Below are 18,701 nucleotides of genomic sequence, written 5' to 3'. Positions count from 1 at the left end.
TATCCAACGGGGCTGATCGTTCTTGCTCCGCTGGAAGTTCTTAATGAAGATCCAAATGCCGGGTTCAATGGCATGGCCTGGATCTTCAGAAGCTTGTGGCAAACTGTCATAGACCTGTTGGTGTAAAACACGAAGTTTAGCCGTCAGTTTGTGCAAATAATCAAGTAACACAGGGTATTCGAGGGCACTAAACTTTGTTGGTCTTGGTACGCCCAAAATATTCGCCGGGCGACCAAACACAACCTCATACGGACTCAAACCCATTCGCGAATGCACAGTCATTCTTGTGGACAGAAGCGCTAAAGGCAAAGCATCTGGCCATTGTAAACCAGTGCTCGCTTGGATTTTGGCCAACTTTAACTTCAGAGTGCCATTATAGCACTCGACTAAACAAGCTGATTGGGGGTGATTTGCAGCGTGGAATTTCTGCCGGATTCCTAATCCCTCGCATACTCTCTTCATCACTTGACCCACAAATTCACTCCCATTGTCACTCCAGATAATTCTCGGCAAACCGAATCTCCGGAAAAATTCCTTGATTAGGGCTTTCGCTGTGGACAAGGCAGTATTGTCCTTCAAAGGGTAAGCTTCCACCCATCTAGAAAAGGAGCAAACAACAACCAAAACATATTTCAGGGTGTTGCACCTCTCCATGTGGATGAAATCTAGCTGCAAAGCCTCAAACGGATACGTAGGAGGAGCAAAATGACCAGCTGGTGTTGGAGTTCCCTTACCAGGATTGTACATCAAACTCACCATACAGTTCTTAACCAAATTCTCTGCACATTTGGGAATCCCTGCATTCCGGCAAACCGGAGCCAACAACTTGCAAATCCCTTTCACGCTGATATGTGCCATCCCATGAGCCATTGTAACAATTGGAAGCACATACGCGTCCGGTAACAACCATCTTTGATGCTCGCCGGACCTGCAACATACATTCGGCTCATCACATTTCTCGCAGCTTCTTTCGCAACTTCATCCGCAAACGCATTTCCGCGACCAACATCATCCGTAACTTTCTTATGGGCACTACATTTCACAATCACTACTTGCAACGGCAAAGTAAGTGATTCAAGGAGCTCATTCACCAACTGCCCATGCTGAATCTTCGTTCCATGGGAAGTCAAAAACCCACGTTCACGCCACAAACGTCCAAAACTATGAGCCACACCAAACGCATACTGGCTGTCAGTATACACATTCACTCGTTTTCCTTTCGCCAACACACATGCTCTCGTTAATGCAATCAACTCTGCTGCTTGCGCTGAATTATGTGGGATACGTGCAGCTTCAACAATCGTATGCAAAGTCGTAACAGCATATGCCGCAGTCGTATCACCATTCGGCAACTTAAAGCACGACCATCAACCCACAAAGTACCATCACACTCTGGAAGAGGAGTATCCCTAAGGTCTATCCTCCCTTTCGTTTCTTCCTCAGTTCTCAGAAAACAATCATGCTGTTCTGTGTCATTATCTGTCTCAACTGAAATTGGCAACAACGTGGCTGGAATCAACGTGTTGCATCATTTAATGTGCACATGACTCGCTAACAAGGTCAACTCGTAACCCGACAACCGAGCACTAGTTAAGTGCTGTGTCTTGGTATGGTTCAACAAGGTATCCACTGCATGTGGAACCATTACGATTAATGTGTTGTCCATAACCAAACCAGTAGACTGTTGAATCGAAACAGCTGCCGCCGCTGTAGCTCTCAAGCAACTCGGCAACGCTCTAGCTACCGGATCTAAAGTCGACGAAAAATACGCACATGGACGTTGCTTATCGCCAAACTGTTGAGTCAAAACTGACAATGCACATCCCTCTCTCTCGTGGACATACAATGTGAAAGGCTTACTGTAGTCGGGAGTACCCAACACAGGAGCCGAACACAACGCATTGCGTAATTCGGAAAAGCTCATCTGACATTCGTCAGTCCAAGGAATAGGATTAGGAGTATCCTTAACAGTAAGAGCTATCAAAGGCTTCGCTAGCAAAGAAAAATTAGGGATCCACTGTCTACAGTACGAGGTAATACCCAAAAACGCACGTACTTTTCTCTGTGTTGTAGGAACACTCATTTTCGCAATAGCTTGAATTCTTTCTGGGGTCAGTTTCCTTCCCTCCTTCGATAAGAGGTGACCTAAGTAGGTTACTTGTCGACAATATTGCAACTTGGAGAGAGAAACTTTGTGATGAAAATCAGACAAGTGGCGTAACAACGACAAAGTGGCTTCTCTACAAATCTCTTCATTGTCGGCAGCAACTAACAAGTCGTCAACATATTGAATAAGGGCAGCACCATCTGGTAAAACCAACAGATCAAGTTGTGTTTTCAAAGCTTGGCTATAGATCGATGGACTCTCACAATAACCTTGAGGAGCGCGCTTAAAGCGAAAACTTCGTCCTCCTAAAGAGAATCCAAAGATATCTCTACTCTCCATGGCAATCGGGATGCTGAAGAAAGCATTCTTCAAGTCAATCACCGAAAACCATGTGGCCGTAGCCGGAATCAGAGTCAACAAAGCTGTAATATCAGGCACAACAGGAAACTGTGGAACAACAATCTTGTTCACTTCGCGAAGATCGATCACAAACCTATATACAGGAGGCTGTGAAGAATCTGTTCTCTTCAGAACAGGCAAAACGGGACTATTGCACACATTACCTCTCGTCTCCTCAATCACACCCTCTTTGATCAGATCATAAATAGGGCTCCCGGTTTTATGGTATTTTTTTATTAACATTTCCGTCTGTATTTATCCATATTTATTTTTATGTCATTTTATCTGTATTTATTTTTGTCGCAAGCAAAAAAAGACGTTGCAGCTAGTATTTTTCCACATTTATTTAAATAGACAGTGCAAATGGTTGTTATAGGTTTAGCTATATGTATATATGCGCCAAATATGTTTCATGCTACATCCACCCAAACACTTTTCAGTTAGATCAAAACAGGAACTCACATATGAGAAATGGGAGTGGTGTCACAGAAATTACTTGCGATAATATACGTTTTTTTCAGAAATGCATACACTAAGTTGCTGAAATGTACCTTTTTCAGTTTTCAAGAAGATCTACTTTATTCTTTAGACATTGATTCTTGATGATCATTGCAGAGATTCACTAGTTGTCTGTTACATTGCCAAACATTCTCCAACCCGCTTTTCATCTATGTGCCAAGGCTTTTTCTATTGCTTAGTCATTCCTGAGGCTAGAGATTACCAGGCTGAGTACAAATAGAGAACACGTTTTGGCATCACTTTTCGGGAGGTGCACGGATGTCGCTGGAACTAATAATACCGGCTGCAGCAAGGCATGTTCTCTAGGTCAGCGGTTCTTAACCTGTGGTCCCAGTACTCCTGGGGTCCGCAAAGACTACTCAGGGGGTCCCTGACTGCTTAGAAAATGTAATATTAACAGACTAATAAAGTGTATATAAATAAAGAAGCAAATGTAAAATGAAATATTTCTAATAAGTTCTGTAAATGTTCAGGAACTTGAAATTGGAGGCTAAAAAGTAAGTTAGTATCCGCAGATAGATTTGTGGGAGCAGCGCAAATGCATCAAACACAATACAGTATGGACAATGAGTGGCTTCAATTGAACTTAGAAAAGCCCTAACCTTCCCACTAAAGTTAAATGTTTTCTTTTAAATGTTTTTGTGACTTAAAGAAAATATTTAGTAATTGGTGTGCTTATTTGAGGAACTTTTGGTTCTGTACTTTTTGTGTACTATTTTGTGGATCAGATCATCTGAAATGTTTAGACCGGGGACCCCGGATACCAGTAATGATTCATTGGAAGTCCCCTGTTTGCATTAATGATTAAGTGGGCGTCCACAGAAGTCAAAGGGTTAAGAACCACTGCTTTAGGTGACAAAATATGCTCAGCACGTGAATCTATAAAAGGTACAAGCTAATATTACAGGTAGTTAACCTTTTCTTAGAAGCACATATTTATTGCACTTTAGGAACGGGTCATTCATCGGTCTTGGTGTCTGGATCCATTCAGGGCTGGCCAGGTTAATAAATAATTAAATCTCGTTCATTTAAAAGTACCACGTTGACAAGATGTAAAATGTTACAGAATGTCAAATAGACTGCACGGGGGATCTTTGTAATCATCAACCCTTGCATTCAGAACCTCTGAATGACGAGCAGCATTCAGAATAGAGGTGATGGTAGCTGCCTTAGAACCAATTATCCTCCAAGACACCTCCATAAATGACGTCCATGGCCATGGGTGTCATTATGCTGCGACCCCTGGCACTGCCTATGCGACCCTTTGCATCAGAGGTGGCAGAATCAGTGCCAAGAACACAGGGGTGACTGGTGTTACCAGCGTCGGATCCAAGTCTCTTGTTCTGCTTACTTTTTATTACATTGATAGTAAATGATAATCTGTCATTCACTGTTAATACAATAAAAAGTGGTTTTGGAAGGGTACCTTCACTGGTATCTTGGGTACGTAAACTAAAATGCTTTACAATGGCTGTTATGTGCGTGTACATAGGTGAGAAAGTGTTTGGATGAGAAAGCGTGTGCATGTATGTTAGTATGTGGGAGTGTGCATGTGAAAGGGAGAAAGTATAAGTAAGAGTGAGAAAGATGGTGAATGAATGGATCGGTATAAGAGCGAGTTCAATTAATATGATGCCGTTAGGGTTAAGATCATGTGACATCATTTCCTGTGGGTGTGTGATGTCACTTCTGCTACCTCTGGCATTTGGGTGAGTCGATGCTCATGCCATGGCTTGGCTGGTATCCTCAAAATACCCCCCCAGTTAAAGTTAAAATATCAGGGCATTCAATTCAGCAGAAGGGTACCCTGCCCACTGCAGCTCTCTGAGGCTGGCTCAGAGTAAGCTGTCTTAAATAGCAGAATAAGAACTGCTGCTTCTGTATTTAGAATTTTACAGTCTCGGTCTCATCCTGATGAGTAACTACCGCAGCATACACAGTATCTAATTATTAGGCAAATCAGCACTGATACAGAAAGATGAATCCTAAGGGGACAGAAAAAATTACACTTTGATCCTGCATAGACATGAAAAAAGAAAAGAAAAAGCTAAGCGTAGCAATAAATGAAACATTAAAAGAAGATAAAATGGAAATTGCAGAGAACTCATCCGTACAGTGTATTTTTGCCAGCAGTCAACAGAAGCTGTGCTAGCGGAACAGTAAGTATGCGAAATTTACAACCGATTTATCATCTCGGAAGCAGATTTATAACCCAGATGCTAATAGTTTAATCCCATGAAAAAAGTATTTGGCTGGAACAGTAGCCGGCTAGGCTGGAAGGAGGGAGCAGTGGGAAAGGCAAATCCTCCTTCAGACCAGCAGCCCCTGATTGGAGGCTTGGTGGATATGAACAAGGGGAGGAGCTGGGGAACACATTTGGGAATCCATGAACCGTGGAACCGTGGGTGCTTTCGGGTCTGCAGATTAACTTTATTTTAAAGATAACAGAACCTGTGGATCATGGCAGACACTAGAAACCCAACTAAAGGGTCAAAGGAGTGGGGCACTCCTTAAAAATAAATACACATAGGCACCACTTTGGAGCCAAGATGTTGCTTTGGAGAGTGAACAGCCTGGAAACCATTAACGTGTTGATAGGCCATGTGTTTTTTAGATTGTTGCATTAAATGAGATCTCTGTCCAAGAAAAAACTAAAACTATATATCTTAAACAGGACGACAAGGGCTTTCTTTTTTTAAATGCAGTGAGAAAATTGCTCTCGTAAGCAAGGGAAGCAGATGACCCTCGTCTTCGAAGGGTCAACATCTTCTTAAAAAAGGCGGCCACCTTGAACGCCACTGGCACCGTTTTGGCAATTCCTTGTAGAAAGGGTAGTTTTCACACATTTGCACCCTTTGGCCAGGACCATAGCCCACCCTGACACTACTGCGTTCCAGTTTAAGACTATATTTGGACTTTAGCAGACATCACGCTTGCTAAGTAGGTGTTTCCACTGATATGTGTAAAACGGCTCTACTTTTGTTTTGGCGTGTCTTTCTGAAAGCGAGAGCAAGGCCACTAACTGCATATTGAGCGATGGGGAACCTTAAGACCGCTTATGTCTATATCAACGATATATATGTATAAACACTTGTCTGCCTAGATATTGAAACACATTACAGTGTAATTCCTTTGCAAACTTTGCCTTTCCATTGTCAGAAAAGCAGTAATCTGGGATTATTTTAAATTGAAATAGAGCACCTTTCCTACAAAAGAAACACGTACAAAGTGCCCCCAAAATAGCAACAGTAGCGGTGGGTTAGCATTACGCATTCACGGTGCCCCTAGCCATTGCAGGAAATCTTGTCAAAATTGCGAGTCATGAGGAATGTATGCTGCCTTCCGCAGCGCATTTTCTATGTGATGTATCCTCTGCATATTGGCTTCTCTGTTGTACAGACCTGTTTTTTCAAGCATGTACTGTATACACACAAATTATGTTTAGCTCATGTCCCAAAGAAATTGATGACTATCCAACTGAGTTTTGAGGTGCTAGCCAAGTGCCTATTTAAACTAGCTGCCGTGCCTAGTTATGCTAGCCACCGTGCCTAGTTATGCTAGCCGCCGTGCCTAGTTATGCTAGCCGCCGTGCCTAGTTATGCTAGCCGCCGTGCCTAGTTATGCTAGCCACCGTGCCTATTTATGCTAGCCACCGTGCCTATTTATGCTAGCCACCGTGCCTAGTGATGCTAGCCGCCCTGCCTAGTGATGCTAGCCGCCCTGCCTAGTGATGCTAGCCGCCCTGCCTAGTGATGCTAGCCGCCCTGCCTATTTATGCTAGCCGCCCTGCCTATTTATGCTAGCCGCCCTGCCTATTTATGCTAGCCGCCCTGCCTATTTATGCTAGCCGCCCTGCCTATTTATGCTAGCCGCCCTGCCTATTTATGCTAGCCGCCCTGCCTATTTATGCTAGCCGCCCTGCCTATTTATGATAGCCGCACTGCCTATTTATGATAGCCGCACTGCCTATTTGTTAGCCGCTGCGCCTATTTATGCTAGCGGCCGTGCCTATTTATGCTTGCTGCTGTGCCTATTTATGCTAGCCGCCGCGTGCCTGTTTATGCTGACCGCCGTGCCTGTTTATGCTGACCGCCGTGCCTATTTATGCTAGCCACCGTGCTTATTTATGCTAGCCACCTTGCTTATTTATGCTAGCCACTGTGCCTTAGTATCAAGCACGCAACTGTTTGACCATTGAGTATTCAGAAGTGGGGCTGCTTGAACTGCTGGAAATAAGGTGGCAAGGGATCGGGTGTAAATTCAGAGGCTTTTAGGACCGGGTACTCAGCAGGGCCCTTACTTACATCAGGCACACGTAACATAACTGCCTGAACGGTCCTCATCTCATCTGAAGGGCTTTGCTTGGAGGCTTCCAACAGGCCTGTTTCTTTCCTGAATACTAAGCACTTTTGACACCTAGGTAAAGCATTCATGCTTCTAGAATTAGAAATATTTGTCCCAATAACACCGCCTTTGGCTAACTAGCCTCTCATAGTTGAGCAAAAAGCCTGAAATCTCAGGGACTCTTCCAGGGGCTCTTAAAAGCCTGCACGACTCGGTTGTGCGTGAATCGCGTAGGCCTGCCGTCCACCTTCACGCCGAGCGCTCAGGAACTTCCCATTGAAATGCGCAGCGTTCGCAGGACGCGACGCCTTGCTTGTTTTGTGGCCTGTGGGACCGCTTGGCGCAGAGTCACCTGGGAAAAGGCAGTCAGTCAGCGCCTCCGCGTTTATTAATAGGGCTGAAATGAAACTTCACAGTTCAGCTCTTGTAATTGCTAAAACAGGTTGGGGACAAGGCAATCTCGCTAATGCATAGCGAGCTCTTAACCATAATCATTCTAAGCAATCCATAGGGCCTGAGCGAAAACCTTCATTTCACTCTTAATAACTTTTCAGGCCTGTTTTTTTTCTCCTTCCCGTTTCCTCCCCTGTTTAGAATTGGCTGTGTGGGGACGGGGGACGGACGGGGCGGGGGTGGGGGGGACGGAGGACGGGGGGGGGGGGGGGGGGGAAGGGGGGGGGAGTGGAATAGGTGGGTTGATTGAAGGAGTGATGAATTCGCGACGCATGCAAATGACGTTAGCCATTCCGGCTCCTCTGACTGTCATTGTGTGTCCTACTGATGTAGCGATTGTGCTGACGGCAGAATTTTTGCTTTGGTTAAGGCTGGGTATAGCTTAACGCTATGTTCTGGGTCTGTTTTGAATGAATTCATCGATCTTCCTTCTTTTATGAATTACGAGAAAATGGCAGGATCTAGGACTCTGCATCGATTGGGGAAGATTAAAATTGCATTATGCTCACTTTCACCTTTCATCGTGAATTCTTAAATTATTGAATAAATAGCACGCATTGTGTGTGTCTGTCTCATCCAAAAAATGATTCCTTACAATCCACATAATTCTAAGGCCTTAAATTAAAGTGTTCTGTGTTATAGCAGTTTCAAGTGACTCACAAACTTTAAATCTGCCTCCAGTGACAGTTTGAGAATGCTTAAAAAAAGAATTAAAGAAAAAGACGGACTACTCATACCCACATTCTGCTCAAGACGTGTCTCAGTGCGCATCAGTTAATGTATCGCTATTAGACATTGCCCGCACCATGGCCTATGTGCTTCTTGTCTTTATGGATTTTAAGAACTATGTTTTGTCTTCTTATTGGGACTTGCACGGAGGAGCTTATCGTTGCTATTTTGTATGCAGTGCAGTACCTTACACCTTGTGGTAGCACGAGCTGTTTAAAAATACGAGGGTGGCCGCGACTGCTTAGGAATTTACATATTAACAGATTAATAAAGTTTATTTAAATAAAGAAGCAAATTGAACATTTTAAGTTGGTCTGTAAATGGCGAAGAGTTTGAAATTAGAGGCTAAAAATTAAGTTAGTATCCTCAGATAGATTCGTGAAAGCAGTGCAAATGCATCAAACACAATATAGTATGGACAATGAGTGGCTTCAATTTAGAAAAGTCCCAACCTTCCCATTAAAGTTTAAAACTTTTTTTAATGGTTTTGTGACTTAAAGAAAAGATTTTGTCATTTACGTACTTGTTCGATGAGTGCTGGGTTTCTGTATTTTTATGTGTATTGATTTGCTAATCAAATCATAAGAAATGTTTAGGCTGGGGTCCCTGGATACAAATAATAATTCATTGGGGGTCACCGGGTTCGAGTAATGGTTAAGTGGGAGTCCACAGGAGTCCAAATGTTGAACACTTCTCAATTATGCTCTTGATCACTAAAGGCAGCCATTGACTATCTTCCTTGTTCTTGGTACCCAGTACCTTTGCCCAGATGCCCAACATTGTCCTGAAAGGTCTTTCTCGCTAAGACAGAAGAACTCTGGTTTGTCACTGGGAGATTTAAAAAACCTTTTCAATATTGTTTTTGCTCCCGTTATTATTTTAGGGGTATTCGAGCAGAAAACTGTAAAGTGTCTACAAACCTTTAAATGGGATGCTTTAGCTCTGCACGCGTGGAACATGTGGGGAGGGTGTGTATGCAGGTGTGTCGTGAACCCCCCCCACTTACCAGCTACAGCAGAGGTGGGGCTCTTTGCGGATTTCTTACCTGCAACCTGCCAGATATGTTTGTTTATAACTATTGTATAAGAAAGATTGGTTGATGGAAAAGGTGAAGGAGGATAGGCAAGGTGATGCATGAGCAAGTGAAATTGATGTGTGGGTGATAGAGTGGGTGGATGAAAAGATGGGTGGATGAAAGGATTGAAGGTTGAGTGAGTGAAAGGCTGGGTGGATGAAAGGATGGATGGATCAGTGGTTAGAGGGATAGGTGGGTGAAAGGATGAGTGGGTAAAAGGATGGATGATGAGTGGGTGAAGGAATGGGTGGGTGAAAGGTTGGATGAGTGGATGGAAGGGTGAAAAGTATGAGTGGATAACTTGATGGATGGATTCGTGATTAGATGGATGGTTGAATAAAAGGATGGATGTGTGGGTGAAAGTATGGAAGCTCTGTCGTAGCCACGACCGAGTCATTCTACTTTCCTCACAAGAGGGTCGTTCACCGGGGAGGACAAGCCTCCTGCTCGATAGCAAGTAATTATCTGACTTGGCCTCAGAAGTCTCTCTGACTGAATTAACTACAGCTTTTAGTCCCTCATTCTCTTCTCTATCATAGTCATATCAGTTGACCCACAAGCACCTATCACAACCATTGCCACGTGCACCTGGAAATCTTGCAGTCACATGTCAGTTCGTGATATGTCACTAAAACTGCAGAATTCTTCTCCTTGCCTTCCTCTTCTGCATGGTGGGAAAGTGGCAGAATGCTTGACTTCCCTCTGGATCACACCACTCTTTAGTGAATCAGTGTTAATGGACTCATTTGTGCATCACTGCTGTTGATTATATACATGCCCAATACATTGCAGTAAATTGGAACTTTGAGGCACTGGAGAATCCTTTTCACCACCTTGGAATCAGGCGTGGTGTTCCCTAGGACTCTGCATGTAGGATCAGGATGTAAGGCCTCTTTTGGGTCTCTAAATTCTCCTTTTTGTGCAATTCAAATGGCTGTAAAAAGCACCGCCTTGTCTAAGCTGGGTCCAATAAGGTTGCGCTGGCAGCTGAAACCCAGTAGCATTATTGTGCTAGTAAAGACATGCTCGACTGCACTCATTCTGAGAAATATGTCTGATATTTGCTTACCAATCGGAGCGTCTGGAGAGAGACCGGTGTTCACAAGATCCACTGAAGACCTTCTCAAGGCTAGGATGTTAATGAGTTGGGGACCTCTTGGTCTAGTTCTCGTTTCCATCACCAGTTGCAGTGTTCTTCTCAGCTGCTACCCTCCTCACGGGGACAAAGGTGGTGACCAGCATATCTTTCCCTTTGTGGTCCACTAGAAGTCTTTGGGGGAAGGCTTCCTGCCTCACTGCTGTTACCGGCCATGACACATGGCTTCAACCCTGTCAGCGTCTCCAGCACTTTGCAACCACCTGGACATTTTCAGATGTTCTCTTTGCTCACGGTCACTGCATGGGTTACGTGATCCAGCACCATCTCCTTGGGCTGTGGACTGGACTAGAAACAGTACAAGCTATCACAGCCTGGAACAGAAGCGTGGAGGTCTTTTGTAGTCTGTGTCCCACGTATAATATTCACCTGTGGTACTGCCATCTTAGTTTCATAACATTTTTCAAAGGCTTCCATTTTGCTGGTACTTTGCATCCCTATTAAGTGTAAACACGTTGAACGCTATCCACAGTGATGATTTTGTACCACAATAAATATCTGTCAGTGAAGGGTCTCGGCGGATACACTTGGTTTAAAAAAAAAAAAGATACCCAAACTTATTGCAAAGGAGCATTTACGATCCATTGGTAACCTTTGTGAATAGTGTAGAAATATTTTGATACTATACATTCAGTGGTATATATGTGATTTCACAGTGCGCCGCTCGCTGCCTTTGGGCTAGGTTAGCGCTGTGCAAACACCTCCTAAATAAAGAAATAAATGTATATATATGTATTGCTGTTTCTCCTATGGGTCACCTGCAGAACACCATGTCTGTCTGTAACATGACCCAGACCATATTTTCTTCACCAGCCCAGGCGGGCGCAATTGCTTATGTAATTATTTTCCTCTGGGCGATAAGGCCCAAAAGCATTGAAAAATGTTGGCAAAGCTTGCTGTATATTTTTGTGATTTTGCTCTAGTTTAGTGAAAGCCATGTCTTTGCGCTCATGTCAAATGCATACTTTTTTCTCCCATGTTTCTTGTGGATGTAAGATTGGTCGTATTGGTGACTCTAGAATTGATAATGCGATTGAGGATATTCCATTAGATTGACCCCACTGTTTATTCTGTTGCAAATTGTACGCCGGTACCTTCTGGAATTACATTAGCTTCTGACCCTCCTCTAACTAAACCCCCTCCTTTCCTTGACTCCCCACACCGGCTACTCCTGTACCATTGGTAGATTCTTTTTGTATATTTGATCTTCTAAAGTTAAGCTATCTGTCCTCCACCATCACTCCTAAATCTGTCACTATGCACTTACTGATCCAGAATTAATTTGTCGATTAAACTAATCCCTGTGATTGGCCCGTCGGTGGAGTAAATGACCTTAAAGACTCCTGAAGCATCATTTGAATACCTTTACGCTGTTCTCACTGAATACTTATTTTCTGCTGTTAATCAGAAAGGCGACCAGGGTAAAGAGAGTCCCCTTGCTTTGCTACTGAAGCTTTGCAGCCGATTTGAAAAAAAGTAGTAAATAGGGATAACAATCCTACAAATCTCGATGATGCACTCGTGTACTGATGTTCAGTGGTGCTTGTCAATCTATTATAAGTACATTTTTTCAACTACACCATGTTTTTTTTGCATGTGTAGTTTAAATCCAGATTTATTAATCAAGTCTGTGTAAACACTCAAATGAGCTGCAGGGCCCTTTGAAGAACTCATTGGACCCTTAATCAGACCCTCTTGTGTGGTCTGCCCCCTTTGTAGAGTTAGTTACCCAAGAATAATTTCATTGTCAGAGAGGAGTGTGTGAGTTTTACCACATTTGTTGGCCTCCCTTTGTTACTCATTAATGCCCATGTTTGCTTCCATCATAATGAAACAGTTACAGTTGAGCAAGAACCGTGGTGTATTTAATTCTTACCTCATGAAAGGTATTTTCCCTAAACGCATAAACCTGCCACTATCCTGTAAGTGACAAAAGTTTATTTAATACTTGCTGAATGATGCTTCACTCCCAGAAGATTGGTCTTCTTCAATTCCTGTTTAAACTTCTGTCCTGTATACTGATCAGACTGAGACCGCCATGTTCAAGGTGAGGGGTGATCTTTTGTCAACTGAAGACAAGCAGCTCCCGCCTGGCTTGTTGACTCAGTGGCCTGACGATGGATGCCACTTTGTCCTAGCATTTGGCGTAGAATATGGTGTGCATCAGGTGATCATCTGGCAGACCTCTGGATTATTCCATTTCTCTGTGATGTCCCTTCCAATTTCTTTTTTTGTTTATAAAAGTAATCTGAGAGGCCATGGTTTAAATTGTCTAGAAACAGACGTTTTGAGATTCTTCTGACCATCCTCGTAGCCATGTTTGGCTGTGGTGTTAGTGTGTTGGCACTGTGACTGTTCTAACTGTGTGCATGAGACTTAAAAATAAAGCAGGTGTGATCGCCTAATTAAAGTTCTCCTTTATTTTAAAATGTCATCTTATGTACAAATATATTTTTAAAGTTGTACATGTGCACCCATCCTCTTGGCATTTGCTCCCCAAAGTTTTCTGTATGGTCATCAGACTTTATTCACTTAGAGATTCTGAGGTCTCGATGCGCCAAGAAGGAACATGGGCACTTATTGTTTCAAAAGCCTGAACTAGTCTACCTAGCGACCATAAAGGAGATGAGAAAAAAGATCAATTTGAGTTTATGATGTAGTTTTCTCCTTTTTTATCTAAGATTCTCTCACTGTTTGTATCTTTGTTAGACATCTGGAATCAGTGTTTGTTCAGGGCTGTGCCACATATTCACGCTGTGCAGTGCCTATTTAAAACTAGGTCTGGGTCAGTTGTGCATGTGATTACCAAAATCCAGTTTGGTTTTCAGAATGACCAAGAACTATTCAAATCACCACCTTGGAAATGTGTTTGTAACTTTTTTTATCCATATTTATCACGAGTAGCAAAGTTTTGTTCCAGTGCTCTGCCCACCCCACGCTCAGATGCTGTTCTGGGGGTTTTCACCACTCTGCTTTATGCAGGGAAAACGACAAAATATCCCAAACCAAGCTATAGACACCAAAAGGGCCACACTTGTCAAGCTGCCATTTCCATCTTTTACTGCCCATGCCAAACGGACTTCCAGAGGCACTGTCCCATCATCCATTCTCCCTTTTAAGGTGTTCACCAGTGCATCATCAGGAAGAGGTGAATAAGTGTTTTATGTGCAAGGCATGAATGCATTTCTGCAGTCATGACTCCTTTATTAGTAAATAACTCCATTGCAGTGTCTCGGCTCCAGTAGCAGTGTATGCTGGTCATTGTAGTTTCTATTCCTAGGATTTGAATATTTAGGAGAGCTGCCTAAATATTTAGTGTTTGGTGAGTTGAAGGTTCCAAGTGTGCCTAAAACCCATGTCGTTTTGTTTAAACTGTTCTCTATTGACCGCTTTGATGTGCCAAAGAGTCACAGCAAACGTGAGTAAATGTCTAAAAACTATGCATGTATTTAACATCAACTTGGTATGGCTCATTCTAGTTGGTTCATGGGAGACCAATGGTTTCCTTTACCCCGTCCCTTTCACTTTCCCTCTCCTGCATCTGAATGAGTTTAAAGGTGCAGGGTGGCTTACATATCATCCTTTCTGGGCAGTACCTGGCCCTGCTTGCTCTCAGGGTCAGTGTACTGGGGAAGATTGGCATTCTAGCAAGTGCATTTCCTCCCAGGTCTGCTCCAGTACAGTCTTTATACTGTTTTTTCCCTGAATTTCTTGTCATTAGAACACCTTCCACACCCTGTATATGTCACCACAAAGGCTATTTGTACATTAGGAAGTCATGTCAAGTTTGTGGAGTTGATGATTCTGCAAATGTCAATCTACGCCACAAACATTTCACCCACACTTTTGGTCATTTCGGATGGGCTGGCAGTAGAGTCTAAAAGACATTCTTACGGCCATGCCACATACCCATGCTTGTTTCTGGCCCTGACCTACATGTGATTAACTCACTCTTTTCCTCTGGGTTTTAGGTGCGAATGCCTCTCTGGGTTATGCAGTTTTCCCGTGTGCGATGTGGGATCCATTCCTCGGATAATTTCTCGTGGAGACGGGACACCTGGCAAGTGCTGCGACGTCTTTGAATGCGTCAATGGTAGGTGCACTTTTTGATCTCGCATGCCTGGGTGGCTCTGTGCAGGGGGTTGTGGTGTGTCCGTGGAAGGGAGGGATGAACTACTGGGAGGACCTATGGTGAGGTGGCTTTCAATATATATGATGAAATGTACAGCTCTGAATGATCTGTCTCCCTCTGAAACTATTTCAGAACATTATTGTGGAACGACTGGATCAAGCTAGAAGCTGCGGTCATAATGTTGTGTCTTGTAAAGGGAGAATGAGCGGACAATATCTTAACTTTTAAAAAGCTTCTTTTGATTTTCAGTTGTTTTAATTAATTGCATGCGCAGGATTTAATTCAGATTCTGCTTTGACACCTGAGGAAACTGCGAGAAGGGAAGCTTCAGAAGTGATTAATTAGCAGCGGACATCCATTTAACCGCTTTAATTATTTATGCACAAGTGCTAATAGATGTAGCAGAAAGTTTTCCCTGCGCTCTGCGGCATGTGACCCCAGAAGGCTCTTTGGTTTGACTGTTTTTGATCTGACATTGGAGTTGCAATGCATGCAATATCTTGTGCTCTCTGCCATAACACCTTTTGGTGCTGATTGTTGGGTACCTGAATCGTCTGGCTTCGGTTTCTTGAGCCGTTTCACTTCAGGAGGAGGGGTTTATTTAGTGGCTATGTGGTGGGAGAGGATGGGTGGCGCATTGGTGTTGAGGAACAGCATAGATTTGTTCCTCTTTTGATCAGCGAGTCTGAACAATTTTTGATTTTTCTAGCTCCCCGTGAAAAATTCACCTTCCTGTCCTTCCTTGGGTGGAATATGAGCAGCAGATGATTTGGTGTCTTGCTGGTTACAGCAATGGAGAGGACCAGCGCTGGGTGCTTTGGATTGTGGGATTGTGTAAGGGAGAGAAGGGGGCGGCGTGAAATAACTCTTCGACAGTTGCACATGAGTGAGCCTTTTCCTGTTTCTCACAGGAAGTGCTCACATCAAAACCTAGCCGGACCTCACCTTAGATCTGCCTGGAAGAGCAGATGAACGGCTGAGCAGTACAACTCTGGTATCTGCAATTCGGCGTGCATCGTATGGGGTGCGGCTAATCACTCATGATAACCTTGTGAGTACTTTACTTTCTGGCTCACCCCGCACTCTTTATAAAGCCTGCGCAATAATACAGCAGGTCCATGCCTATGGTGTAGAGCTCTCAAGTTTTCCAGGTCCATGCATAAGTAGCGTATCCATTCCACATGTTTTTCTCTGCATTCTATTGCTTGTAGTCCTCTTGACGCCATTGTAAAATAAAGACTACAACTACTAGTGGGCCAAGAAAAAGCCTGGACTGGATGAGTTATTTATGCATGGAGCTCAGAAACTTGAGATCTCTTGTGGGGGAGGGCAGCAGGAGACCCGGGGGTGTTCAGGTATAAATGGAATGGGGAAATAGGGGGGACAAAATGTGTGTTGGTGGCAGCTTGGAAGAGATGGAGGTGCATGAACATTGATGCATCAGAATATCGAAGCACACAAAAGTCATGATTATGCCCTCATTAATGTAAGCCTTCTTGGTCCCATTGTGCTCCACACTGCGCCCGCTCTCCAGCATTTAATTATTTGCTGTATTTGTACCCCACAGACCTGGCTACATGGGAAGCCTCGTGCTTCAGATGATTCTAAAATTATACAGTGAAGTGTTTATAGGCAAAGAAGGGAACGGTGGTGGCCGTAAGCAATGAGCCCATTGAGCTGTAAAGTACAGAAGTTCGTAAAACGTGAGCTGTAATGAAAGAACCTTGATGGGACAGCTGTGTATATACGTTTTTCCTGAAGCACAGCAATTTGGGGTGCCTTACTGGTGGACTGTTGCAAAATCTTGGCACTTGGTAAGAGAGGGACGGATACGTTGTCTTGGTTTTAAAAAATTGTGGAATTTACAGGTGAAGGCTTCTCTTATACCGCCAGTGAGCCTTAGATCGTTCTTAAGATAATAGTGGGGGAGCAGGGGGGGGGTGCTTGGGTTCGATGCTTTCCATTTGAAAATGAGCAACAGACTTTTGCAGCACACTGTGTAGAATCACAAGAATGTCCTTCTAGAGGGGAACCTTTTAATTCTGGCTCCATATACAATTGACTATGTGTTTACCAATTGCTGTTGTCTAGACATAGAGGGAAATGCGAATTGGTGAGATGTGTGCCTGGGGAGTGAGGAGGAATGTAAGTATGTACTTTATATTTGTCTGATGTATGCCAAACCAGTAATTATGTGCCTTGCGGTTCTAAGTGAATACCTGCTAGACTTTAGTGCATCTCAAGCGGTTATTCAGCTTTCGGCTGCGTAGCGAAGAGAACCAAACACTATCCTGGAGCACTATTTTTATTTCGTTTAATTCTCATGGTAAATAACCAACATGGTACTTCTCCTTGGCAAATACTGGTATAGCTGTGATGCCTTTGTGGAAATGGTGGGAGGTGGAGTAGGTGGAGGGAATTGCAGTAGAGCCAGGCATCCATGGGCGCATGTGAGCCTCATGTCTGGAGGTGCTCAGAGAGGTTCTGTCACTTGATGCAGAAGAAAGTGCGATCTATTGTATCAGATTCTGTATTTTAATTCATTACTGCTTGGCTTGTTTTCTCTCTGTAAATGACTAGTTAGGTGGTCAGTTGGGGGGGGGAGGGCGGGGGGTCAATTTCCTCATTGTCATCTGCTGAGTAGGTCGTTAACCACTTTCGAAAAAAAAGCATCCTGGCTGTTTCTTGCATGTGGTTGCTGTGCACGCAATTGTTTCTGCTCAAGTGGATCTGTGATTGACTGCACCCCTGCCCCCTTTTTTTAAACAAATAAGTCCTTGTAGCAAAAGGTGAAAAATGAACCAACCAAAAGAATTTAATTGAGCTTGAATTGTATAACCATCTTAATTGCAGCCAAAGTATAAACACTGTACAAGAAGAGAACACTCTTGGGCCAACGGGGTGTCCTCCACTAATAGCAGAACAGGTGGCAACCAAGCACTCCAGTGCAAGGTGGCAGCTCAGTGGTTGGTATATTAAGCAGCTTCCATTCCACCATCCTGTTCAAGGTTCCGCATAGTTACTTGATATTCTCGAATCATCACCTAACTTTGCATCCTTCTGGACCCTTGCCACTACTTCAACGCAGCATTTGTCTGTTCTTGTATATCCTTGCAACATAACTGTACCCCGCATGAGATGTATCTTGCAACTAATGTTTCACAGTATGTCGTTTCGCTTACAGTAGGCCCAGTGCTGCCAGCTTGCATTGCTTTTTACTTTTCCTGGGTTTCGGTTGAAGCCCAAGATACATTTGGTAATGGTAAACATATTTGAATTCCCCACCACACTCTTTTATTGGGCCAGCATTTATCTCCAGAAATCCACTAACACTTTTCCGATGTCCACGCCACATGCAGTAGATGTACTTCATCACAACCACATATCGGCCAGGTGCTCGGATAGCTGGGAAACACATTGCGTGGCTCGAACATCAGATGTGGTGCACAGATTGTTGAAAGGACTTTTAATGCAGTGATATGTACGTCAATCAGGATTCCCAGCTCTTAGTATTGGCTTGCCGTTTCAGCCAGTGGTATATTTGTGACCAAATATGTGCCGGGGTTCTGGTCAGGGGGCAGCTTGCACCAGTCTTTTGCTCCAATTAGCGCCACCTATAACAGAACCAACTACTAACCATGAAACACTACAAGTGGGGAGAGAATATGACAGAAAGGCCAGAGCTGCCGACTTTGGAGCTGAGGAATCAGGTTTGAGTCTTGGCGTAGGTTCAACATCCTTTGATTCTGGGCAAATCACCCAACTCCCTGTGCCTACCAAAAATGAT

General features: G+C 43.7%; 1 protein-coding gene across 1 annotated transcript in view; it reads left to right on the top strand.

Moving 5' to 3' along the window:
* Positions 1 to 18,701, top strand: part of CRIM1 (cysteine rich transmembrane BMP regulator 1) — an 891,430-nt gene that overhangs the window by 340,887 nt on the left and 531,842 nt on the right. Inside the window, exon 5 of the mRNA XM_086926868.1 lies at positions 14,754 to 14,875. Within this exon, the coding sequence (XP_086782994.1) occupies positions 14,754 to 14,875 (122 nt within the window). The remainder of the gene's footprint in view (positions 1 to 14,753; positions 14,876 to 18,701) is intronic.

The sequence above is a fragment of the Lissotriton vulgaris genome, chromosome 6, assembly GCF_964263255.1.
Source record: "Lissotriton vulgaris chromosome 6, aLisVul1.2, whole genome shotgun sequence".
Taxonomy (NCBI): Eukaryota; Metazoa; Chordata; class Amphibia; order Caudata; family Salamandridae; genus Lissotriton; species Lissotriton vulgaris.
The sequence above is the reverse complement of the archived record's forward strand: the minus strand, read 5'-3'. Positions and strand labels throughout refer to the sequence as shown.